The sequence below is a fragment of the Artibeus jamaicensis genome, unplaced genomic scaffold, assembly GCF_021234435.1.
Source record: "Artibeus jamaicensis isolate MK-2021 breed Jamaican fruit bat unplaced genomic scaffold, CSHL_Jam_final scaffold_474, whole genome shotgun sequence".
Classification (NCBI taxonomy): domain Eukaryota; kingdom Metazoa; phylum Chordata; class Mammalia; order Chiroptera; family Phyllostomidae; genus Artibeus; species Artibeus jamaicensis.
Genome location: NW_026522046.1, coordinates 42,510,231 through 42,535,705, shown reverse-complemented (window position 1 = coordinate 42,535,705; position 25,475 = coordinate 42,510,231). Strand labels below are relative to the sequence as shown.

Genomic DNA, 25,475 nt, shown 5'->3' with positions numbered 1-25,475 from the left:
CAGGACACCCTTCTGCAAAGCGCACGGAAGCGCTGCCAGCTCATTAAACCCTCCCACACACCTGGTCCCAGACACGCATCAGATTAGTGCGCATGAGGAATCGCTATTAAAATGCCATCCTGAAAAAACTTCACCACGACCAAAACAGAAAAGGGAGGGCCTGGAGCTACTACAGCGTGTCAAAAGGTCAGGTAGAAATAAATAAAAAATAAAAAATAAACAGAATGTAGCCATCTGCCTCAAAAAAAAAAAAGGTCAGGTAGTTCGCAAATCAGCGTGTTTTGTGTCTGGTGTGTCATTGTAATTGATATTTCACCGTAATGACATTGACTTTAACATAAATACCCGATGCCATTAAAAACCACACCTGGACACACAGCTTGGAGAAGAAGCATTCACAGTAGGGGCTCAGCCCCTTGTCTCATGGCGCTCCGCTGACGTCCTTTTCTCCTGCTCCACCCTGCTCCACTCCATGTCTTCCGTGACTTCAGAAAAGGCCATTGTGGAGACAGAGTGTGTGTATCCAGAGGACAGACTCCTGGGTCATAGTCAAACGGACAGGGGTCTCATGTCTACCCCACAGACACAAAGAAACGTGGATCTCCATGACAACATCCTCCACACCCACGATAATAATGCACTTGCTTCTCAGACCAGGGAGGGATGAGGTCCACGGGGCACTTTCCTAGGATCCGGGAAAGGTTTCTAGTCACGGAGAAGCTGAGAAAGCAGAGCCCTTGACGAACACATCCAGCAGGGAATGGGGCACTCCTGGGGTCAGTCCGGGAGAGGCAATGGCTAAAAAGTTTTTGGTTTTTGTGGTGTTTTTCCCCTGGAGGGGAGGGGTGAGCAAGAAAAACTCAATTTAAAATTCTGATAACATTACACCGGAATAAATTGAGTCCACTTGAATTTCAAGATTAAAGAAACCCAAAACTGCACTAAAAACTTCTGACCGGTGTTCTTATTTTTGGACACATAATGTCCTCTTCAAATTAATCCTTGCATGTTGCGGTCCGCCTACTACGAGAAAGAACAGAAATCCTTCAAGTAGAACAAAACATTAAAGTGGTCATTGTCCCAAAAAGACCTGTAGTGATAACTGCCCTGTGGGGACTGAATTGGTGTTAATGTATTTTGTAATGCCAGGTGCTGTTTTACAACAATTAAAACTGGAGTATAATCTATAAAAACAATGGCAAAAAAGTCATTTTACCCTTGCTTGGTAATTCATAGGACACCAAAGAATTTTTAAATGTGCCTTTTAAGATAAAATTCTTAATGTAGTATTCTAATTTCTTCCTCCAAGTAAAAAAAAAGGAAAAAAGTCTATAATTTTGGTGTTTATAAAAGTTTTTGCTCATCAATGGCTCCACCGCCCCTGAAATATATGTTTAAGGATTAACAAAAGCGCCCGAACAAAGGAGAGCCCCCAATTTCACATCCATGACAAAAAGCCAAGTTTTCATAAGAGCCTTTGAAATCTTGTTGGAAGAAAATGAATCTTCTTAAACCATCAAAACCATTCACCCTAACGACAGACACGGTTTCACAAGCGCATCTCCACAAAGCGGTGCGTTCAGGAGGGGCCGGCAAGACGATTGTGAACAAGCATCAGCAGCGTGCGGACCAGTGGAAAGTGCTTTGAAGGACACGTGGGGACCGTCAAGTCGTATGCCAAGCTTACTGTGTCTTCCACTGGGAATCAAAACAACCCGAAGTCGGTCCAGCTCTGTTCAAAGTTCAATTCAGACGAGCTCCTGAAAGGAAGTTGATGCCAGCTGGGGCCACTTTTTAGTAACCTTCCGTTCCTGAGACGTAAAAGTATTTCCTTTTTTGCCCTAAAAGTACTTTGTGTCAGCTACTGGCAGTATGTGGCAAAGCAACCTCGGACTAAGGAAAAGCCAAGCACGCACTTGTGGGTGCCACGTCCTCTCAGCTGTCACTCATCGCCCCTAAGTGCCCTGGAGAGGCTTTGCTACGTTCCTGTCTTGCAGGAGCCCAACGGGGACACATCCTTGTGTCGACAGCTCCGTGGGAACTGTGCACGTGTTGGATGCCAGAGCGAAAATGCAAAAACCATGTTAAGAGTTTATATACGTAGTTCCCACTGGCAAACAGGCTCCAAGTAAACTTAAAAAAGTGTTCAGCATAATATGCATAGGATATGTTTAGTATTTGCATCCTTTTCCAAGTTCTATGGCTAATAGCAAAGGCAAACGTCTTCCCGCGGTTCTCGTCCTGTCTCCATTCCCCGCGGTGTTCCTGTTCACAAAAGTCTGCCTGTGTCCCACCTCTGCACTCAGGGCCAGCCGCACTGCTCATCCTGAGCAGCCACACGGAAGAGGTGACCTGTGCATTCCAATCAAAGTGACAGCACAGAGGGTCGTCTCCTCCTGGTGGCGTGGTCCAGGCGTAGACCCAAAACAATGCTTGTTAGAGCACAGAGGGAGTGAAACCGGGACCCCACACCTGCCCCGTCCATGCCCGCTGTAGTGTGCTCCCTGATTCCCATGTAACTCTCCTTCTAGTGTTGAACTTCAGCTCTTAGATTCGAGCACAGCCCATGGGGCGGAGACCCCCGGTCCCCCTTGACAACTGGTGGTAAGTAGGTTAGTCCATTCTCTCTGGGGGAAACGCCCAGCTAGAGACTCCAATTTTTCTTTCCCTTTAAAAGATGGCACCATCGGGAAACCTGGCTAGGAATGACGGACACCTGACAGCTCACTGGCACTCCGTGCTCTGTCCAGACAGGTCGTCCGGGGGTCCACGTCTCCAGCATTGCTGTGAAGGAGGCTGCCCACCTCGGCCTACACGCTGGGGTCCCCGGGGGCACCGTTCATGGTGATCTTGCTTCGGTGCTTGGACAGCAGCTTCTTATTGAGGATCCTGGTGAGTGTGACCCCCTTCCTCCGGGTCCCCTCCGGCTGCTGCAGAAACACCAGGTCATTGTGGGACTGGCTCAGGCTGGGGTCCTTCTGCTGATGCCGCCGGCGGAAGAACAGCTTTGCACTTTTCCTTAAAATGCCTCCTGGAAGAGCAAAGCACAGGGGGCTGGTCAGCGGGGCTGTGAACACAAAGAGACAGTGAGTGTGCCTAGGCCAAGTGGAAAAAGAAAAGGGAAAACTTGAATGGCTCTTAATAAGAAGCAGCTTACTCCTCCAGTGGGCTGCCGCGGTTTGCGGGAGGAGAAAGCACTGGGGTCTGGCTGGTGCAAAGCGCTTGAGTTTTCAAGATGAAACAGAAATGAGGTCATGAAAGTAGAAGCGGTGAGCTGGGCTATCCCTTCCAGGCCAGGTATTTAAATCACGGACTCTAGTCACACCAGGTGGTGGCAGGCTGTCCTTGGCTTGGCCCCCTGGGCCCCTTCAGCACTCCATCCCCCCTCCGATGCCCCTTTATTAGGAGGGCTGAAGATGGCAGAGTAGTCCTCGGTCCCCCCAAGGGCATTCCTGCTACCAAAACCAAACAAAGGATCCTGAGAAAAATGGTGTTCACTTTCCTAGAAAAGTTAAATATTTACCATATTTTGCTGTGTATAATGTGCACTTTTTTGCCCAAATTTTTTGGGGAAAAATAAGGATGCACATTATACATGGGTATAATGATTAGGTCCCATGGGTATGATAATCCTGTATATAATGCTCACAAAACATGCGTGCACATTGTACATGGCAAAACATGGTGTTTTGGGGGGGACAGAGATATTTTTATGACTCCACATCAGGCTAAGCCCTGAGGGGTATCTGTCGCTTGACTGTTTTTGACCTACCAAAGCTCGGTTTCAGATGGCTTGACCCATGTGTACATAGGTCAGGTAGTAGAATACGGAATGAAAAACAAATTAGCAGCAGCAACAGTAATTTCAACCATAAAGACTCCTTAAAGGTCAAATGCAAGCTCACACAGCATAGAACTCATTAACCTTACACTTTCACTTCCATAGCTTAACATCCAGGAAGCAAGGTCCAGCAAGGTCCGGCCCGGGAGCCTGTCCAGCTAGCCTGTGAAATTCATTGCCACTTGCGTGTAGGTGTGAGGGACTTTGAAAGGAGAGACACCTGCAGACCACAGAGGCAGCTTTATAGTGAATTTGGCAAGTCATTCTTTTCCTGATAGATCTGACAAATTCTTCAACGGCCTTGACCTACAAAAATACCCACCGCACCCATTCAAACGAGTGGGCAGGGGAGGAGCATCAGATTTCTTCTACCCCGGCTCTGCCTGCAGACTTTGGATAATCAACACGCACCCACAGGACAGTGGCATGGCCGTGACTCGGTTCAGGAAGAACCGAGTCGCCAGGGGTGGCTTCCGTGGGGACAACATCAGCTTCTTGGACAGAGGAGTTAGACGAGGGGAGGTTTGCAGGTCTGCAGGCTGGAGCCCCAGACACGCGTCCCGGCAATCTCTGCAGGAGCGCTTAGCCCTGGCTGGTGAACGAGGAGGCCGAGCCTGTCAGAGGTGACGAGCTCTCTCCTGCTAATGTGGGCCCAGCGGGGGCGCCCGGGTTCTTGTGCCTGCTCTCCTCCTTCTGTGCTGCTGGGGTGGCATCTGAGCTGGAAGAGGAAGGGCCATACCCCTGAGGAGTGGCCACTGGGAATCTGTAAGGTCACATTTGTGGGCGGCCCCTGGGGAGGTCACTGGTGGGCTGGTGGACGGCGGCTGTCGGAGGCGGTCGCGGAGCAGAGCCCTGCACCCTGTGTGGACGCAGACAGGCTTTCTGGAATGAGGCGAATCTCTCCTGAGAGGCAGGCTGGTGGCGTGGGTAGGAGAGGACATTCGGGGGAGGCCGACCCTTCTCCAGAGCCCCACCCTTTAGCTCGTTAAACAGGAAGAATAATGAGCACAGGTAGAGGTGATTCCATCATTTTCAAATACAAAAAGTGAGTGTGTGTAAGCTGGGTCACTACGTCACAGCGACCTTAGGGGTAAAAGGTGCCGGAGGGACTCCACACTGCACAGTGGGCGTGGGCTCAAAGCGCAGGCAGGGGAGCACCCACCCTTGTCAGCGGGGAAGCCACACTGAACAGAGCTGCCTGGATGGACTACCCTGTGTGGTCAGTTTTCTGTGTCGACTTGGCCTGACACCTGGTGACTCAACCAAGCCTGACCTCGGTCTCGCTGCGAAGGCACTCGGTGGACGTGGTTACCATCCATGCCAGGTGACCCGAGCTAAAGGAGGTGACCCTGGGTACTGTGGGTAGGCTTCATCCAATTGACTCAACGCTGAAAGAGTGAACACCAAGGCTTCCTGGAGAAGTTCTGCCGCAAGGCCTGCATTGCCAGCTCCTGGCTGCACATCAGCCCCCTGAGTCACGTGAGTCAGGTCCCCGAAATACGGGGCCAATTGGTTCTCGCTCTCAGAGAGCCCCGACTGCGGACCCAGACAATAATCGATGGTCTGGTGTGTCGCACCTGAACTTGGGCCCACAGACTCTGCCACCTTTGCTGACAGGAGAACCCACGAGAAGGGGAGCGGGCTGTCTGGGCTCCGTAAGCCTGACTCCGTCATTCCAGCCTCCCTCCTGTGCACCAGCCGGTGAAAAGCAAGGCTCGGGTCATATGACATTTGAGGCATATAACCAAAACCTTCAGTGGGGGACAGGAAGAAAGAAAAAGAAATCTTCCCCTGGTTTCAGCCAAGTTAAAAAAAATCACAAAAAGGCTGAAGAATAAACAATATATGAAAGAATTTGAAAATTCTTCGGAATTCAGCTGAAATAAATGGTATCTCTTTGTCTCCAGAGAGTCTAACAGTCACAAACAGCTCACTGAAGAATCTGCCGTGAAACCTGATGGGAGAAAACAGGACCAACGGCAACCTTACAAACTGTCGTCAGCCACCCGAAGAGCGGCTTAGACTTCAGGCTGAGCCGCAGACGGGCCGGTGCCAACAGGGACTAGTGGGGGACAGCTGGAGATCGGTCTGCATGTATGTCACAGTGAGGTGGTCTTGTCCCATCAGCTAACAGAGATGTGCCCTCCCTAGACCAGCTGAGACGAAGCTGCTGTATCAGTCTGCCCGGGCCCCTTTCTGGAGGACCGTGGGAAGACCAGAGCCCTGGGGAGGAGAAGGAGAAAGGGGCAGGGATCGATTCCTGCTGTGTTACATTGTATATGCTTTCTTTATAGCAAGACCGCACTTAGCTTTTTTAGAAAAATATAGAAGACGAAAATAACTTACTGTGGAGGTAATTAATTCTGGCTGCCATAGCGATCCTCTTAGGTAAAAGGAAATAGCAGGAGATGAGGAGAGGTGGTAACAAGTATGCGAGAGCAAAATAAGAATGAAAGACAGTAAGTTTTGAAGCACGACATCGTACACGCACACGAAGTCACCGAGCAGGACACTTGGCGAGCCCCTGCTGACTCCCTGACACTTCCGCTCTGCACTGCGGTGAGGCACTGAGCGCAGACCGGCCGGCCCAGCCTGTCCTAGGGGCGGGGCTCCCTCGAGTGTGGTTCATTCACGTTGCCGTGAGGCCACATCAATATTTAGTTGAGCTAAAAGTAAGCCGACCTGCGGGCAGTCAGTTTCCTGTATTGGCTGTAGCCTTATCGATATGCCCATTTGCAAACAGCAAAACTCCAGAATGCTACCTGCGCGGCCCCTCTCGGAAACCTGGCACGAAGCTGGCTAAAGGGGCTCTGAAGCCAACACCGTACGTAAGCTTGCGCTGCAAAACGAGAGCACACGCCACAGAGCTGCTCCCTGTATCGCCAGTTCAAAACACTTGGGGTGGCAAAGAGAAATAATTCGGCAGCCGTGACACATAACTGGCAAGGCCTCTGACACCATCTCAAAGACAGGCTGCGTGCAAATCGCTTGGAAAACATTGGCATGGAGAAGCCGTTTTAAAACACTGCTGGATCTGTCCCTTTTAAAGCCTTGGGTCTGCAGTGCCCCAGCCCTGACACCCTCGAGGTTGCCCTGGATGCCAACCCTCGGTGGGGAGGGGTGGAGTTGGAGCAAGAGCTGGAAGCACCCCTACCGCACCCACCCGGCACCTCGGTCCCCAAAGTGCCTTTCTGGAGGGGTGTCACCCACCGGGCTGGTGGCAGGAAAGGGGCGGGATGGCCATGGCACAGCAAGGATGGAAACCCCAGGGAAGGAAAAGCAAAGGGCAAAGGGGGATGCGCGCCCCTGAATGGACGAGGGTCAGCGAGGCTTGGCCTTTCAAATGAACCCGGAAGGCAGGCTGGGAGGTTTGGGTTCAGTGAGGAGGACTAAAAATGAAGGGAGGGAAGGGGCACCGCACCTTGTTTTCTACCTTGCCAGGCACCTGCCAGCCTGCCTGGGGTCCAGGTGAGCTCCCTGGGGCTGCCCTGGCCCTGGACAAAAACCAGGTTAGAGAGGGGTGTGCTGTCCCGTGGGCCGGCAGCTGGGCCGCCTCTTCCAAAACCTGGGCCCAGAGGTCACTGTGCAGGTCACAGCTCCCAAAGCTGCTCCAGGTCATCGGACTTGGTCCACGGGATGACACCCCCCAGAGCACAAGTGGGCATGGAGGCCTGTGGTCCCCTCGTCTCCACATGGTCTAGACAGCATGCGCAGGAGTCCTCCTCCTCTCTCTTCTTCCGACCTGCAACTCTTTGCCTATCTGTCCCTGCTCTGCTCTGGCCAGGGGGTGGGTCACGAGGGAGAGACATGAAGCAGACCAGGCGGAGGGGGCTGAGGAAGGACACAGATTCCCAAGCTCGACCCCACACACATGGGGCCACAGGCTGCTGCTGGGGGCACCCTGTGCACTGCGGGAGGGTGGGGGAGCATCACCCCTGACACAGTAGTGCTCCCACACTCAGTCGTGGCCTTGGGAACCCTCTCCAGACACTGCTGATACCCCTGGGGCACAATCGCCCTGTCTGAAAACCACTGGTTCAGGGCACTGAGAACACAAGGGGCAGAGTGGCAGGAGCAGGACAGCTGACCAGGGTCCCAACTGGGATTTCCTGACGTCTACAGGCTCAGGGAGCCAGTCACACCTCACTTCCAGCTTGGCTCAGGTCCCTAACACCATCTGCCTCGCTGGGCTCCCCTCCCTGCCTAGCAGGTGAGGTTTGGTGGGAGGAAGGCATCACACCCCCGTTTACAGGGGAGGGAGCTGCGCCTCCGTGAGTCCCGAAGTCTCACCTCTGGAACCCACCTGGCCCGGATGACGTGCCACTCCCTCATTAAGTGAGCGAGTCTGAAGATTTAAAACTGATTTAGAGGATGGAAAACCAGGGACGAGTCTAACAAAACAATCACCTCAGCACCATACACACCCTGAGCTCATCGGCCAACTCTGTGGGCGCGGCTCTCCCTGCAGAGCGGTTCAGGTCCCCTCCGGGAGGGGCGGTGTGCCTCCGGGTTGGAAGGGGGCGTCCGAGAGGCACAAAGGAGTGGGTAGCAGAGCCGGTCTCCACACTGCGGGACCCAGCCTCTGCCTGGCTTTGTTCTGGATAGTTCCACTCCGGACGCAGGGGCAGACAGAGGAGGGCGCCTCTGGGCATGAACAGAAACTGCCCCCCAATGTGGAGAGATGACCTGCCACCCTGCAGAAGGACTCTGAAGCCCCCGCCCCACTCATCGTGGGCTCAGACCTCCAGCTCGGGGTCCCGGGGTTTGTGCCAGGTGGGGACACTGCAGCGGGATGGGCCACACAGAAGGGGAAGGGAGCGGACAGCAGACAGGCAGCTCGGAGACCGGCACGAGAGCAAAGCTATCGGCCGGAGGTGGGGGTGCGGGGGCGCAGGGTCAGGTACCTTTATGCTTTTTGGGAGCGCCCGGCTCCCAGGCACTCAGGGAGCTCTCTGACAGCCGGTCTCCATCGGGGTCCAGCGAGGCCTGGCCATCCCATGCCTCGGCCTGTGACTCCTTCTCCGAGTCCCAGGAGGACAGCTCACAACCCGGGGGCTCCAAAGCCAGTGGGGCCTGGGCCGAGGCCTCCTCCTCAGGCGGGGCAGCGGCCAAGGCCAACTCGGGCTGGGACGAGGTGTCCACCTCGTGGGCGCTGTCCGTGGAGGCCGCATAGTCCAGCATCAGGGCAGCGTCGCTGTCCTGAGACAGGGAGGTCTGTCCAGGGAGAGAGGAACAGTCCGCATGAGGGAAGAGGGCAAAGACTCAGGGGAGGAAGCCCCACTCAAACCCCCCCCACCGACTGATTTCAAAATGTTGGAAGAGGCCCCGTCCCCCCACGGAACAGTCATTTAACATGGCAGCTGCATGGCAGGGGGGACTGAAACTCAGCCAACACCGGAGTAGAGGCCTGGCCTCAGTTTGCAATGGTGGGGGGTGGGGTTGGGGGGGGAAGCTGAGGAACTGCCATCCTTCCCCCAGCAGACAGACCACCTAGGAGACCCGAGGGAAGCCCTGGATCCAGGTGAGTTGGAACAGCGAGCTTGTCCTCCTGAGTCTTGGAGACAACACAGGGTGACCCAGGACGTGCCCTGGGAAGCCCAGATTCAGCTCATCTTTGAATCTTTGTTTCTGCGGCATCTTTACATTTTCTGAAGTGGACACTAATCGGCACACGTCGTGTGCCCTAAGAACTGCACTTGTGCATAAAACCTGTGTAGGTGCTAAGCTAACCTGTGTAGGTGGAAGCGGGCTGGCAGCCAGGTAAGTGGCCGGTTGGGGGGTGGGAAGTGACCATGGGGGACACCAGGGAGAGGGGTTCCGCAGGGGCCGGTCTGGGGTTCTTGACCTTTGAGCAGCTGCACGGTGGCATCTGCTTGGTGACAATGGGCAGCTGCTCTTTTCTGCCTCGAGTGCTGCCCAGCAGAAGTGACGCCTGACTCAGGGTGGACAATTAGAGCACCAGGAGAAATATAACTACGTTAAACGCTAAGATTCATGAGTTCCTAATGATTCCTAAATAAATCCTTAAAGGAGAGGGCTACAAGTCTCATCCTTATTTCATTCACGTGCATTCAGAACTTTAAAAAAAAAAACAACCCTAAAATACAATCTTTAGGTCCCGGAGCTTCCAGAGATGCTGCCTGCTGGCTGTTGCTGGAAGTGCATGCAGGAAACAGGCACGCAGGACCTGGCTCTTGGGTGATGCTTGCCTGTGCGGTTGGGACTTGAGCACCGGCCACCCACACCCTAGTTTAATGGCAACGCCGGTGATCCACCTCTGGCACCCACCGTGATCCATCCTGGCCTTTCTCCTGGTAGCTGAAAGGTCCATTTTCAGCCTGCCCGCACACTCCTGTCCCACCCTCTGGGGGCCCTCAAAGACTCAATTTGCCCTCAGGGTCCAACAATTCTTCCTCCCACCATCAAACCTCTCAGCTGCCCCCCATTGCCCACATTCTCCTCCTTCATTCTGGAATATCCAAAAAGAGTAAGGGACTGTCCCATGGCCCCTCACCCCAAGGGGCGGGCCTCACACCCACCTTCAGCTCTGGACAAACATCACAGAGCAGAAGGAAGGGGGTCAGGACATGTTCAAAAACAAGCTTGTTTCTCTTGGATTGCAGGAGGCATAAAACATTCATTGCAACCAAGTTCAAGTGGTTTGGAAATGTGTAATGTGGAAAGTGAGAGTCCCCCACAATCGGGTGGTGGTTCTGGCCCCCAGGGGAGTCTTACATCATGCCTGCCTTTCTGTTTCAGTAACTTTTCTTCAAATGATTCACCGAGGCCTTGCCGACCACAGCGCCCCCGGTCAGAAACGGCCACATTTCCTTCATAAACAGGATAAGCCTCGTGAGTGAAATGCCACGAACCGCCCCCTGGCTGGGTGAGGGGCATGCCCTGACTTTCATACACGGAACTTTCCGGGTGACAATGGAGAGCGCTCAGGCTGACTCCTGCGAGGGGAGGGCCAGCAGGTGAGGACAGACACAGGCGCGGCGCAGACCGGCGCACCTTGGAGACCCCAGATATGATGATGGTGCTCTTCTTCCGCGGCGAGTTCAGCTTCAGCTTCGAGGACTCGCGCAGCTGCCGGATGGCGACCTCGGCCACCGGGTCCGAGCCATTCAACACCAGCAGTTCTGTGGAGGGAGGGCAGCGTTGACACCTTAGCAAAAATCAAAACTCTGGGGACCCTCAGTGTGCAGCTGGTGCCCCGAGTGCGTGCATTTTTCCTTGATCAAGGGGACGATGATGACCACTTGGGAACAAACAGAAGACCTGTCACCTTTGGGGGGATTTTGAGCTTTGAGGGGCAGTGCCGTCCCCTCCTCCTCCCTGTCAAGACTGGGGAAGCACACACTAGTGTTCAGGCTACAAAGGGCCAGGGCGTACACGCAGCTCCTTCTCTTGGTGACTGCCACCGAGGCCACCATCTGGGGACGCGCAACCTATACCAGGCACAGAGCCACGGGCTCTGTGCACATTATTCCATTTAATTGTCCCCCAAGCCCTGAAACAGGTACTTTCTAAATCCTCACTTGGGAAATGGGGACATTGTCAGGCAGCCAGGTGGCAGCAGAGCGGAAAGGCCCCGCCAGGTGTCCCAGGCACAGAGCTGACGCCAAGAACTCACACTGTGCCGCCCCAGTAAAATTAAAATGACAAAATGTTCCTGCGGACGACAGATGCTGCCTTTTCAAAGGGTGCGGGGACAGGACGCATCCAGCCCCAAACTGCCGCGGTGGGAAGAGAGCAGGGTCAGGAGGAGGGGTGTGAGGAGGGCGCTTTGGGAGAGAGCCGTGCGGTGAGCCCCAGCCACCCCAGGGGCAGGTGTGGGCGTGCCACCTCCGCACGCCAAGCCCAGTGGCTCCATGCTGTCCTCCGAAGGCCCTGCCGAGGTGGCCGGTGGACCTGAGGAAGCTGCTGCGGCCCTGGCTTCACAGTGTGGGAGCTGGCGCGGGGGCCTGGTTCCACTGCGCACGAACCGGATGAGGAGCTCACGGTGGGAACGCCAGCCCTGGGTTCTGCCCACGGGAAGGGCACGGGGCGGTGGGGTGTTCCGCCACGGGCAGGAGCTGGGAGGCAGCCCTGAGGACTCTGCCTGTGTCTAGGAGGCTGCGGCTCGGGGGCACCCTGTGGGGCCACATCCCAAGGATCATGAACATTCCCACAGGGGCAGGGACCATCTTCGACTCCCACCAGGCTGAGGGGCTGCAGAACCATCCTAAGACAGCACCTGTCAATTCCTGCCACCCCTGGCCCTGCCAGCCCCTCCTTGCCCTGTCCTTGACCTTGGTGAGATCAGAAACAGACTCAGTGAACAGGGAGCAGAGCCAGAATAAAGCTGCCCACCAGCCCCTTCTCTGTCCACAGGCACCACAAGTGGGGGGCAGTGGGGTGAGGTGGGGTGTGGACTTAATTTCCACATTTAGATTGTGATGTGATTTAAAGAGACAGTAACATCTCTTCAAAGTCATTTATTACCTGAAAGTGACCATAAACCAGGGAAAGTGGAACCCAGGGTTCTGGGGGAAAACCACTCCTACTCTGCAGGAGTCATGGGACCGTGAAGACAAAAACGAAGGTGGCTTTAGGATGGTGTCTCCTGAGTCCCACTTACTGTATGATACTCATGCAACTGGCAGGTTGAGCAACAGAGAAATAACAAAGTTCAGGAATTTCAGAAAGCGAGGCGGAAGCTGGGTTTCATGTTTATTTTGTCACAGCGTCCGCTTAGCCACAGCAGGGTCCCCGACCAACTTCCATTTCCCTCTTCTCCTGCCAGGTTTTCCCGTGTTACTGAGGAAAACTTCCCAAGCCCCTGAAGGGCAGTCTGGCCCCTCCCCAGGTGAGCAGCTGGGAGACGCACCCAGAGGGGCTCAGCGGCCGGGCACTGAGGGTCGCCTTCCCGTTACCTGTGTCCGAAGATGACAGCGTCTTGCTGACGGGAGCGCCATGGCAGGGGACGGCTTGGACGGAGATGTCCCTCTCGATCACCTTCACCTTGACGGGTGTCCGCAGGGCGTCTGCCAGGGACAAGTCCTGATTACAATGCCCCCCCCCCCCTCGCCGTCTGAATCCAGGTAAGGGAAGCGAGTTCACACCTGACTTCAGCTCCATCTCATGCCGTTGGGAAAGGCATGGGCCGGGCCCCAAGAGTTTTTAACAATCTCTCTTATTCTTTTCTTTTGCTTTTTTGGCGGGGGAGGGAGTGCCAAAAAGGAAGCTCACATTTAAATAAAATTTCAGAAATGTTTTAATGAAGGGAGAATTTCACGTTCTGTTTTGCACTCAAGAGCTGTGTCAGGTGATCTATTCTGGAAAGATAACACTTTCGCATGGGCAGATAGACGGTGTGCATTTTAAAAATAATAAGAAATCAGCCCTGGCTGGTGTGGCTCCGTGGATTGAGTGCTGGCCTGCAAACCAAAAGGTTGCTAGTCCAATTCCCAGTCAGGGCACAGGCCTGGGTTGCAGGCCAGGTCCCCAGTGGGGGTGCACGAGAGCCAACCACACATTGATGGTTCTCTCCCTCTCTCCTTCCCTTCCCCTCTCTAAAAATAAATAAATATATTAAAAAATTATATATATATGAAAATAAGAAGAAATCACACGGGCATACAGACGTGTGGCCGAGGCGGTGGCTGTGGGGACAGGCACAGACTTCGGCCAAGTCTAACAGGACCGCACATCAAGCCTTCTGATCCGTGACTCGTAAAGTGAGACACTGCACACTGGCCACCACGTCCCATGTTTCAAGAGCACAAGCTGTCCCCATGGAAACGTGATGGAGTTCTTAATCTAACCAGCTGTTTCATCCGATTATCTCAATTTTAGCTTCAAAATATACTACAGGGTTGACACTTGCTTCAGCTCATCATTTACTTGACAAACTAGAAAGATAATTTTCTTTAGAAGAAAAAAACGGTACACGAATGTCTTGCCAACCACCACATTCCCCTGTGCCATGAGATGACCTCAACAGCGACACTGCAGCCGGGGCGGATGTCCGAGTGCAGCGGCCGTGAGGGGTGTGTCTCGGGGACACTGCTTCTCCTCTCACCAGAGCTCAGTGGGGACGCCCTCCCCGTGTCAAAGCGAGGCTTGGTTTTCACGGCAGTGACGGTTGTGACCACGGTCCCACAGGGCATCACCGTGCGGTCTTTTTCTATCCTGGCAGCAGGCGCGGGCGGAGGGGTCTGCCAGGACTTGGCTTCAGTGGGCTCCACGTAGCAGAACTGCAGGGAAGGCGGGTTGTGTGTTGGTGGGGGTGTGAAGTGAGTGTTAGGGTGAACCGCAGTTAGTATCAGAGCGAACCCAGGGCTCCCAGAACGGACGAAGGACGATGAGACCCATGCTCAAACCCAGCTGAGCAACACGTGTGTGATGGGGACAAACGCTGAAGGGACAAATGAAATGACAGCCCTTTCTGGGTTAGGCCCATGGGGAGCAGCCTCAGGAAGTTATTTCTCATGGCAGACAACTTGACCAGGTCATGGGCAGCAAGGGTCATGGTCAAGTCTAGAAATGCACAACTCTTCTCAGACAAGCTTCTTGTTTCACACTTGAGCCCCAGCAAAGATGGATGGACACAAAAGAAGAACTCCTCATCTTAAGTGGGAACTTGGCCACCTACCTCTGCGGTGACTGAACCCAGCACCGAACTGCCCGCCGAGGGCCCGCTGGTCAGTGTAAAGCTCTGTGGCCCGGAAGGCTGCTTCTTAAACAAATCTAAAGGGACAGTTGTCGTCGCCAGCAGGGCTGAAAAGACAGGACACAAGCAATGGGCGCTGTGCACGTTTCCATGACAGCAAAGCAGTTGGCGTGAGCCGCTGCCACCAGACCAATTCTTGATCACGTCCTGTTCACTTGAAAACATCTGACAAAAGTCAAGGTCAAAACAACAGAGGAGAAGAGGCGTGACAATTCCAGGCAACGTCTGAACCTGTGCCGGGGTGGAAGACAGCTGCTGTGAGCCTCAGCAGTGGGTCCCATGACAAAGATCGGGGATGCTGGATCAAAGAACAGGATCAGCGTCGATTCAGGAAGCCGGTCTCAGTACGCCTTGGACTCGTGAGAATGTCCATTCGTAAGAAATACACACTGAAGAATTTAGGGGTGAAAGGACCATGACGCACGCAGAGAAATCCCCTCCAGTGGTCCCCATGTTTACCCAAACATGTGTGCATGTGTGTGTGCTGACAGACCACGTGCACAAGCAAGAATGACCAAGTGTGAGTACGAATAATAAAGGAAACAGGGCAAATGTTAACAGGTATGTCTGAGTAAAGGCTATATGGTTGTTCTTTGTCCCGTGTGCGTGTTTAAGTCTGGGGTTCAGTCCCCACCCAGCTGGGCTGGGATGAAACTCCACGGGCGCCAACAGGACCGGGGCCTGGGTGAACTCAGAGGCACTGTCTCCAAGCAAACGGCAGCCCCCCTCTTATCTCCGGAGCAGCCCAGCCCAGTTATCTTAAGACTGCAGGCCGAGGGGGCTGCCCCAGAATGCTCTGGAAGCAGCAGAGGCCTGAACGGCTTTTTCCTGATTGTCTGTGCTGTTAGGAGATAAGCCAAACGGCCTCCCCACTTCTTGAGTTTGATGTGTTTATGGGGATTTTTAAAAAATCTAATAAATATTAAAACTACTGATCTGTACACAGGCTCGTTTCCTTCACACAGGTTTGCATTCACTCTAGCGATTTTTTTAACCTCTGATTGCTGCTTTCTTGTATCTAAAACAGGGGGTCCACTCGAGCTACTGTAGGTTGTTTTACTACAAAAAGGCAGGTGAGAGAGGCGGGAAGTAGACGGTGGCACCGGCAGCCGGGGGAGGGGTGGGGAGCTGGAGGGTGGTGGGGACAGGGTTTCAGTTTGGGAGGACAGACAACCTCTGGCGACAGAGGGCGGCGACGATGACCACACCATCGTGCCACGGTGCTTAAGGCCAGTGAACTACACTAAAAATGGTCGAGAGGATACATTTTGTTACATGTATTTCATCACACTTAAAAGGTTTTCTTAAAAAGGTCTATTGAGGCTAAAAGGGTTGAGAGCTGATTCTGAGCCAAGAATTGTTAAATAAAAAATTTTGGTTATTTGTTAAAAAAGCAAACAAGCCAAAATAAAAAACCAAACCAGATGACTATACCGTATTTTGCCATGTATAATGCACAAGTTTTTGTCCAAATTTTTGAGGGAAAATGAGGGTGCACATTATACATAGATAATAGTAAAATGTAGGTGGGCATTATATGCAGCAAAATATGGTACTCTTTCCCAAAATGCACAACTTTGTTAGTAACTGAAATGGGCTTTCAGCTAAACATTCCCTTGGGAAGTCCCAGATGGTTTGGAGGAGGGGCGACCCCCTCTGGGTCTCCCGCCCTCCCCGGCTTCCCACGGCCCTGGCCAGGGCGCTGGGTGACCCTCCCAGCGAGCAGGGCCTCCGTCTCCATCCACCTGCTCACCACCCACCTTCTGAGGGCGGCCCGTCCGCTGAAATCTGCAGGTGCAACTCCTTTGACTTGGCGTTCAGCTCGCTGTGCAAAGGAAAAACAGCTGTGAGTCCTTAAAATGCTTTCTTATTTTTTTGAAATAGTGTTTTCTCAGTCATCATCAGTATTTTAACCAAAAATATAAAGATTGCCAGCAACCTCACTATCCAGAAATGGTTACTGTCAATAGGTGTCTAGTATCCCACTCTTTGGTCTTAAAAGAGTTCACTTAGCCAATTAACAACCAACCCTTAATGGGGGGGGTTGTTTTAATCTTTCATCATCATAAACCAGCTGAGCTAAACACCATCTTACATGCATGTTCATGCAACTGCGTGATCACTTTCTTAAGAAAACAGTAATTGTCAAATGGTACATGCATTCGAGATTTTATTTTATACACATTGGTGACCGCCCAGATGGTTATTCCGATTTACACTTCCATTGGCCATTCTCACTGTCTTATTCTTTAGACACCTGAAAGGTGAGAAACAGTCTCTTTGGTATAAGTTTGCATTACTTTCACTAGTTCTGAGATTAAACATGCTTTCATAAGTTTCTATCTATAGTTCTTGCTTCTTTATTTCTAGTTTGAAAATTTTGCCCCGTTTTCTAAGACAGTGTTACAATTTTGTTAATGATTTATAAAAGCTCTTTATATTATACATGGAATACTTTCTTCTGTTTGCACTTGTCTATTGTTCAAACATCTGAAAGTGATTTTTACATTTTTTATATTTTAAAAATATAAAGTATTTAAATATATATTTAAAAAATATAAACTATATTTTAATTTTTCACTTTAATGAAATATTGTTTATATTAGTTTTCACATTATTATTTCTATCCTGTGTCCACTATTACTTCTGAGGGGTTTTATTGCTTTTCCTGAGTTGTCTGGATGTGCAATAACAGCTCCAGGTAATGACCAGTTTTGCCTCTTCCCTGCCGAGGGTTGAGTAGTTTCTGTATCTTATCTAATTGCAGAGCTTCTAGAACAAAGAGTGGGTATCTTTCTCTTGACTTTACTGGGACAGCTTTTGGTAGTTATTACTTTCGGTGACTTCTTAAAAATCTCTTTAAAAACACGCCCATATATCTTGTTCTAATTAAGATTTTTAACACTACACATGGATAGTAAGTGTCACTGACTATCTTTTGGCCATATACAGAGCTGTCTTCAAAAAGGAATCCATGTGTGGGGCCGGATGGAGGGGGATGGGGAGAATGGGGACATCTGTAATAGTGCCCACAATAAAAATAAAGGAAAAAAAGAAATCTATGTTTGACTTAGAGCTACTTCGGATGCCTAATACACTTTTTTTAAATTAAAAAAAACACTTTGTTTTTTTGGTGCTACAAAATCATCGCAGGAGTTGGCAGTCTTGAGTAGGTGTCACCATGGAAACCCAGGCCCATGGCAACGGAGCTGCACGCACAAGGTGAATTCTCCTTCCCAAGTGAGGTCCGCAGTGTTTGTCAGGAGGGCGCTGGAGAACCTCTGAACAGGGTCGTTCAGGTAAGCTGTGCAGCGAAGGTCGCGGTTGCCTGGAACCAAGCAAAGGGGCCTCGCGTTGCCTTTTACTCTCGTTTGTGAATTAAGACACTTTGTGCTTTAAGACACTTTTGCAGATAAAAGAAAGGCTCTGTGAAAATGCCTCCGGTCTTGGCTCAGCCACACTTCTGCGGGGCCATTTTATCTTTCATTTGCCACTTACAAGCTCTCAAAGCAGCACTCTGCTTCTTTTGGGGTTAAAGATTTTGCACCCCCACTTCGTACGCAGAGCCCTGGACTGACCCCAAGTACCTGCTCACCCCTCGGTTCTGGCTGCAGGCGCCGCAGCCTTGCAGGGGGGACCCTTCCTGGGGGCGACGTGACTGCAGCAGGGATGTGGCCCCCACTTCCGGACAAGACTCACCACTCACCGAAGGCAGGGCACCCGGGATGACTCACACAGATCCCACTGCCCTGCGTACAAAGTACAACGGGTGTGTTCTTCACACCTGACTCTGCTCACGTCAAACCTTCCCTGGGGTGCCGCTCCAGGTAATGAGGCAGTCCACGCTGGGGCAGCTCATTCTGCCTCCAGGCCAGGCCTGCCCATGAGCACAATGTGTGATTGGCAGTCACCGGAATCTACTGATCCTTTACCACATGCCTGGGGGCGGGGCGTGTTCCACACACACAGCACCTCACTCATCATCAGTCTTCGCAGTCAGCTTCCGAGGGAGACTCAGACCCCGACAGGGACCCCAACCCAGGCCAACCAGGAAGAGGGGACTCCCAGGAAGTCCCCTCTTAGTCAGTAAGGGCAGGGCCTCAGAGGGCAGCTCGCAACCGCTTTAACCAAAACCACCACCATAACCAGCTCTGCGGAGCCTTGGCCATCAGACACGCCTGTCTGCACTTGCCCCAGAAGCAACTCCTTGCAGACAAAGATAAGTAGCTCCCAACAGGGTCGACAAGAGAAAAGACGTTCCTCCTGTTCTCAGCAAAACTGAATGAAAGGGGAGAGCTGAGTCCTGCCCTGGGCTACCACGCTTTTGGGGTCTCAGCAGCGGTCCAGCACCCCCTGAAAAGTTGTCCCTTCCAGGGATCACTTTTGTCCTCACTCAGGCAGCAGCCTTCTGTACCCGTAAACCGCTCACGTGGCACCTCACCTTCCAGGACAGCAGATAAGTCAGGGATGCTTAACATGCATTTTCAGGTTTGATTGTGGGGGGAAAAAAGAGAGAAAAGGATAGTGCCTTCCAGACTCAAGGAAAAGGGTGAAGCTACCATTGCATCCTTCCTTCCTTCAGGTATCCAAAATCCAGGTTGCATTTTAGTGGACTTGCATTATTAATTTTGGGGGCTCTATACTCAGAGGCAGGATCACACTGCAGACCCAACTGGAGGGAGCCACCAAGAACCCTCAGGTCACCCCTCCCACTGCTCATGCTGTGGGACAGTCCCTTCTACAGCCGGCCAGGCACCTGCCGTCACCCAGAGCTCCGGCCGACTGTCACCCACCTGAAGAAGCACCAGGATCGTTTAGCAGCGAGGCTCGGATGTTCTTCACCAGTAATTTGAGATCGTGAGCCCTTGGAGGTTTGGGAGGGCAGGGTTCCTGAGAGGCAGACGGAGTGCGCTGGAGACTCTGCAGGGAGAGAAGGAGCGTGACCTGTGACCCATGACCCGTGACCCGAGGGTAGGATGGTGGCAGGAGCCTAAACAGGGGGTCTGCCCAGTGACAGTTTCCCTCCTCACGGGAGGGTCGGGCACGGTCAACCAGACCCGTGCCCCTGCCTGGAAGCCATCTATATCCCCAAAGCAGCAACGCATTCAGCCAGAGAGGGCTCCCCAGAACCGTGCTGTGGATGGGCCCAGGGCTGACCCGGGCCTGGTGCTGAAGGGGCAGTGGGCTGCCTTCCACAGGCTGCAGGTCCCCAGACTGTCCTCAGCCTGGACCAGACATCGCACCTGTCCAGTGCGCCTTGCTCTGCCTGCTCCAGGGCACGTTCTCATGGCTCAGTAGTTTTCCCAGGTACCTCAGACCTGGGAGGATGAGGTCTACGATCCAGGCTCTGAATGGAGAGTGGAGTTTGGGCTCCTCCAAGGTGGAGGGTCAGGCCTAATCAGGGTCAGACTATGCTGGGTGGCCCTCTTCCTGCCGTCCCATGGGGCTTTGCAAGCCTGGGCCCTGAACACAAACCTTCCCCAGAGCATGGTTACTACTGACCAGCAGGCAGACGCTGGCGCAATCTCGCTCCATCACTGCGAGGTGGAGGAGTGTGGCAAACACACACCGTCTCTCCAGAGAGGCGGACCACGACCCCTACTGGGGGCGCACACCCGGGGAGCAGGTTTACCTGCACTTCCCTCATGTCCACAGGTTTGGTGCTCAGAACCACCGACGGGGAGGCGGAGCTAACCAGGCACTTCAAGATGTCCTTGAGAGTTTCACAGATCGCATTCACCTCAGCCGCCTGGTCCTGCTGAAAGAGGAGGAAGTCAGCGAATCACGTCAGAGCCACGCACGCGTGCATGCAACAGGACAGGAGGACGGTGGCTCTGCTCGCCGTGTCCCCGAGAGGAACACGCTCAGTGTTGCCGGCCAGGGCTCCAGGAGGTCAGGACCCTGCAGGCATCTGGGAAAGAGGGTCCTTGTCACTGATCTCAGAAGCGATTCACCTTAAAAAACTTAATCGCATGCACCATGGAAATTTTGATATTTCTGTATATGTGCTTTCCAGTCCTTTTCCCCAGACATACAGACATGTGGTTTCTCTCCCTTGGACATTTTGATTTTTTTTTTAATTAAAAAGTATTCAAACACATGGAAAGGCCTGATAAGAATGAAGATAAGCTTTTAGAAGAACAGCAAAGTTGGCAACTTGCACAGCCAGATGTCAAGAGCTATAAATCTACAGTAATTAATAGCCAACAGCATTATGTCCACACATTCCAGAACGTTCACAGTGCCACTATTCATAGCAGCCCCAAACTGGAAACTACCTAAGTGTCCATCCGCAGCTGAAAGGACCCACACATTGTGGGGCTGCCACAGAACGGAAAGCTTCAGGGTGATGAGCACAAACGGAATAAACCACCCAGGAGACACAGATGGCTCCCGAGCACGTGATGCGGGGTGAGAGGTGCCAAACACAGAAAAGCCCTACTGTGTGCTCCCTGTACATAAAGTACAGAAATAGGCACAGCCTGTGCTGTCTGCAGCAGGCAGGCAGGATTCTAAGATGACCCCTCACCTTGAGTGCAGGCAGGACCCGAGGCCATCTGTCAGTGGACATGGCACAGGTGATGCACGTCAACATGTATGTTATATAAGACTTCCTCTTAGCACACTGGAGAGGAGATTTCTCCTGCTGGCCTTGAGGAAGTCAGCTTCCACATGTGAGGAGGCCACAGGGCAGGGACTTGGCAGCTGAGAGCAGCCCACAGCTGACGGCCAGCAAAGAATTGGGACCTCAGTCCTACAGCCACAAGGAACCGAGTTTTGCCAACAACCACGACAGCCAAAGGAGGAACCTGAGCTCCAGAGAGATGCAGTGTGGCCGAGACTATGATTATCGCCTGTGAGACCTTTTTCAGCCCCACCCAGACTGATGGACAAAAACTAGGAGATAATACACTCATGTGTTTTTTGCTGCTGGGTTTGTGGTAATTAGTTACATGCACAGATAACCCACATACAGTGGAGTCCGGAGGATGGTTTACCCTTGGTGAGGGCCGCAGGCAGTGAGTAGAAGAGGGCAGAGAAGGTCCCCGGGGAGCTGCTCCTGCCATTATTGAGCTGGGTGCTGGGCACCCAGGAGCGTGCGGTTCATGACAGCCCCAAGCTGAGGTGCGGACAACACAGGCACTTTTCTGTATATTGTATCTCAGGAACAATCTTTTTTTAAAACAAAAAAAAAATTTTACTTATTTTATTTTTTAGAGTGGGGAAGGAAGAGGGAAAGAGGGAGAGAAACATCCGTGTGTGGTTGCCTCTTGAGTGCCCCCTACTGGGGACCTGGCCTGCAACCCAGGCATGTGTTCTGACTGGGAATCAAACCGGTGACCCTTTGGTTCACAGGCCAGGACTCAACCACTGAGCCACACCAGCCAGGGATTTCAGGAACAATCTTTAAGCAGCAGGATCTATTTTTAAAAACTTCAATTAAATTCCTGTTTAAATATTAATTAAAGCTTTTGTTTTGAGTTCTTAGAAACTGGCTCTGGTTGGAACAGAACGCGGCTGGCTGTGTGGTGTCCATGTCGTTGCTCGTGGTTTCAGGAGAGCAGCTGCGGGGCAGTGTTTGCCGACGCTTGGCGGTCCTGATCCTGAACCCAGCTCCACCCCTGAAGACTCCAGGGCCCCTGGTGCCCCTTGTCACCTCTGGTGCAAATATCTTCGATGTGGGGCTGCAGCCCGTCCCCACCTGCTCAGGACTATGGGCCTGGAAACCTCCCAATACGTGCGGCTGGAAGTGACTTCAGAGAACGGTCGGCAGTGTCCGAAGGACAACCGGCTGGCCGGGCCTTGTCACGGCAAACCTGGGCCAAATCTGCCAGTTACCGAAAATCTACTCTCTGAACTAGTGAGAATCAAAATAGCTAATACTGACATCACTCTTAGGGCATGTCAGGCTTGATCTTACACACTTACAATTACTCATTTAATCTTCACAACCACCTTGAATATCACTGTCCCTACTTTTCAGGTGAGGAAACTGAGGCACAGAGAGGTGAATTAGCAGGGGAGGGTCACACAACTCAGAAGCGGCCGAGCAGGGAGTGAGACCCAGGTGTTAGGGCTCCGGGGTCTGTACTTCACAACTGCTCTGCCGTTTTCTTTCTCTTCAACCGGCCCTCGACTTCTTATTTTTTAATGGAGGGGAAATTCACACACTGTAAAATTAACCGTTTTACAGAATGCACTTAGTGGCATTTAGTGCATTCAAGGTGTTGTACAACCATCATGTGTGCGTGGTTCCAAAACACAGTCACCACCCCCCATGGAGCGGGCTGGGCTCGGCCGCAGCGGCAGCAGGAGAGCTGGACTGACGACGGGTGTGATAGGACGCCGAGGGAAACAAGGTTTCACCACATCAGTGGTTTGAAACCTGGGCCACACACCCGCCCAGTTATACCCGCATGGGGGTGGCGGGCAGCCTGCAGGATCCTGAACGGCTGCCAGGTGATTCCAGGTGCAGCCCGGGGCGAGAGTGGGCACGGAGCCCACCCCAAGGTGTACGTGTTCGTGACGCACAGTTGGAGCCCCGACAGAAAGGTGGGGACTGACCTCCCCCGGTGCTCTGGGCTGGACTGTGATGGCCATCTCTGGCACGCTGACAAACGACCACCGGATCTGGATGTCCTCCCTCTTCTCTTTCATGTGCAGCTCCAGCTTGAAAAAGAAAGTGACAGGGGTTATCTGCGTGCTGTGTCTGCCCCAGGGACTCACCGTGCAACTGCGCGTGTGCGCATCTGGGTGCGCTCCCTGTTTCCTAGGCAACCGCGCCGCCTCCCGGTGCCATACCAGGTGCTTACGCAATAAAGAGAGTCCCGCACTCCGACCTTCCCCTTCACTACCAGCACTTGCCTCTGCCTCCACCTACCACTCCCTGAGGAACCTCGGGGTTGGTGGCTGAAGGCCAGAAGTCGCTAAAGCGCTGCAGTCCACTTCAAAGTCTCTGCACTCTGCATTTCTCTTCCGGCAGCATCATCAAGAGGTAAAGGGGAAGGAACCAGGCCACCTGTGCCAGCCCCAGGCCTGAGGGCCGTGTTCACAGCACACTGGCATTCTGGTCCTCTCTGGCCTGGGCCACCACACGACCTCTACCTGGACTCTGATCTCTCACAGTGTCCCATTCAACCCTCCCCATCTGTCCTGGTGGAAACATGGCCTCCCACAGATTTCCACACCCCAATCCTTGCCACCTGGGAATATGTGACCTCACACAGCCAAAGGGACTGTGCAGGTACAATTAGGGGAAGAACCCTGAGATGGGCAGGTGATCACACGTCCTGGTGAGGCCAGGGGATCGTATGAGCCCTTAAAAATGGAACAGGAAGGCAGCAGAGCACACCAGAGATGTGACTTGAGGATGGAGGACGGATGCCCGAAGCCCAGTGATGAGGCTGCCTCCAGAAGCTGGGAACTTCCCCGTGGCTGACAGCCTGCAAGGAGCTGGCTCTCCGTCCTACCACCATAAGGAGCTGAATTCTGCTGACAACCCTAATGAGCAAGGAACACGTTCTCCTCTGTAGCTTCCAGAAAGCCCGCCAACACCTGGATTTTAGCCTGTGTTGGAACCAGATGCCCAGAACAGCGACATTATAAATCTGTGCTGTGTCTGTTTTCACGGCGGCCGAAATCTAAAACACCAGCCTTCACTTTTCAGCCAGAGACAAAAACCTCGGCTCTTCCCATCTCCAACCTCCGCCACACCCCCCAACCAGAGGGAGGAAAGGATGGCTTCAGTATTCTGAGTACTCGGGAACCCTCACCTGGTGCTAGGGAGAGGGGAAGAGAAGGGCTGCCCTCCCTCGTAATTCCAGAACAGGCGCACTTGAGTTTCATCGGTCCCTGAGTTGGGCGAGGGACGGGTGGCAGCGGGCCTCCTGTTGGGCCCCTACGTGCCCCTTTCATTTGGAGAATGAAGAGAGGCAGGAGCCAGCGGCCTTGAGCATTCGTTAGTAATGGACCGATCTCAGGCAGCCGTCTCTGCCTGGGGACCAACCCATAGGCGGCGTTGACACTGTGCTGAGGGATGAGAGGTACAATTGTGCTACTTGAGTCTGAGCTGCTCCAACGGCACGTAAACCCAACTCAGAAACCACGCTTGCTCTGTCAGCGTCTCGAGTCCTTGCTGGACTCACTCAGTCCTGAAACGTATCAGAGGCCCTGTACATGAGTCCCACACTTGGAAGTTGCTTTCTAGACACGCTGTCCAAAAATCTGGGGGGAGTAGGAGGCACCAATATCTGACAAGCCCATGAGGCCAACACTTAACTTCTTCAACTCCAAGAGGGGGTGTTATTGTGGGGGTGGGGAGCTAGATTTCAGAAAATAAAGCTATTTAGGTGGCTGGAAAATCTTGTTCGCCCAGCTTATTTAAAACCGTGGCTTCGTAAGAAAAGCCTATGGAGTAACGTCTTCCCTTCTGGTTGAGAATCCTGTGTGACTTGGGCACAGCCCCCCAGATCAGCAGCCAACCACAAGGACAGAGGGGAGGAAACACAGGGTTCAATCGGCAGGGACACTTAAAACACCCAGAAATTCACAGTCGTCACAGGTGGCTAAACAGGGGCTTCTGCGATCTTCTGCTTCACGTCAGGGACGCACAGTTATATGGCCACTCAGCAGTCCGGAAGCATCTCCAGTAAGTCTATTATAGTTATTCTATTATAACGAGTATAATAGTAAGTCTATTATAGTTATTATATTGTCTCCCTACATGATTGCCATCTGTAATTATAAATATTCATAGACTTTATATGAATATATGATTCGTATATAAATATACATGAATACAAATATATAAATATAATTCAACGTGTGATTCATATATAATTACATATTTGATTATATATTATATATATTTGTAACTGAATTCTATCATTCAATTATATATTGAATTGTATGAATTCT

The 25,475-nt window shown here is 52.6% G+C and overlaps 1 protein-coding gene across 2 annotated transcripts in view; it reads right to left on the bottom strand.

The window, feature by feature from the left end:
* C2CD2 (C2 calcium dependent domain containing 2) overlaps window positions 1-25,475 on the bottom strand; it is a 46,379-nt gene continuing 20,904 nt past the window's right edge. The window contains exons 4-14 of one of the 2 annotated variants that reach the window (XM_037144599.2): window positions 23,124-23,228; window positions 20,191-20,313; window positions 19,352-19,478; window positions 17,778-17,886; window positions 16,319-16,383; window positions 14,481-14,605; window positions 13,908-14,082; window positions 12,760-12,870; window positions 10,856-10,983; window positions 8,746-9,055; window positions 1-3,031 (exon numbers count right to left, since the gene is read on the bottom strand). In XM_037144599.2, the coding sequence (XP_037000494.2) occupies window positions 2,811-3,031; window positions 8,746-9,055; window positions 10,856-10,983; window positions 12,760-12,870; window positions 13,908-14,082; window positions 14,481-14,605; window positions 16,319-16,383; window positions 17,778-17,886; window positions 19,352-19,478; window positions 20,191-20,313; window positions 23,124-23,228 (1,599 nt within the window). In that variant the 3' untranslated portion in view covers window positions 1-2,810. Of the gene's footprint in view, window positions 3,032-8,745; window positions 9,056-10,855; window positions 10,984-12,759; window positions 12,871-13,907; window positions 14,083-14,480; window positions 14,606-16,318; window positions 16,384-17,777; window positions 17,887-19,351; window positions 19,479-20,190; window positions 20,317-23,123; window positions 23,229-25,475 lie in introns of both variants that reach the window. The other variant, XM_053657802.1, reaches the window with a different exon arrangement.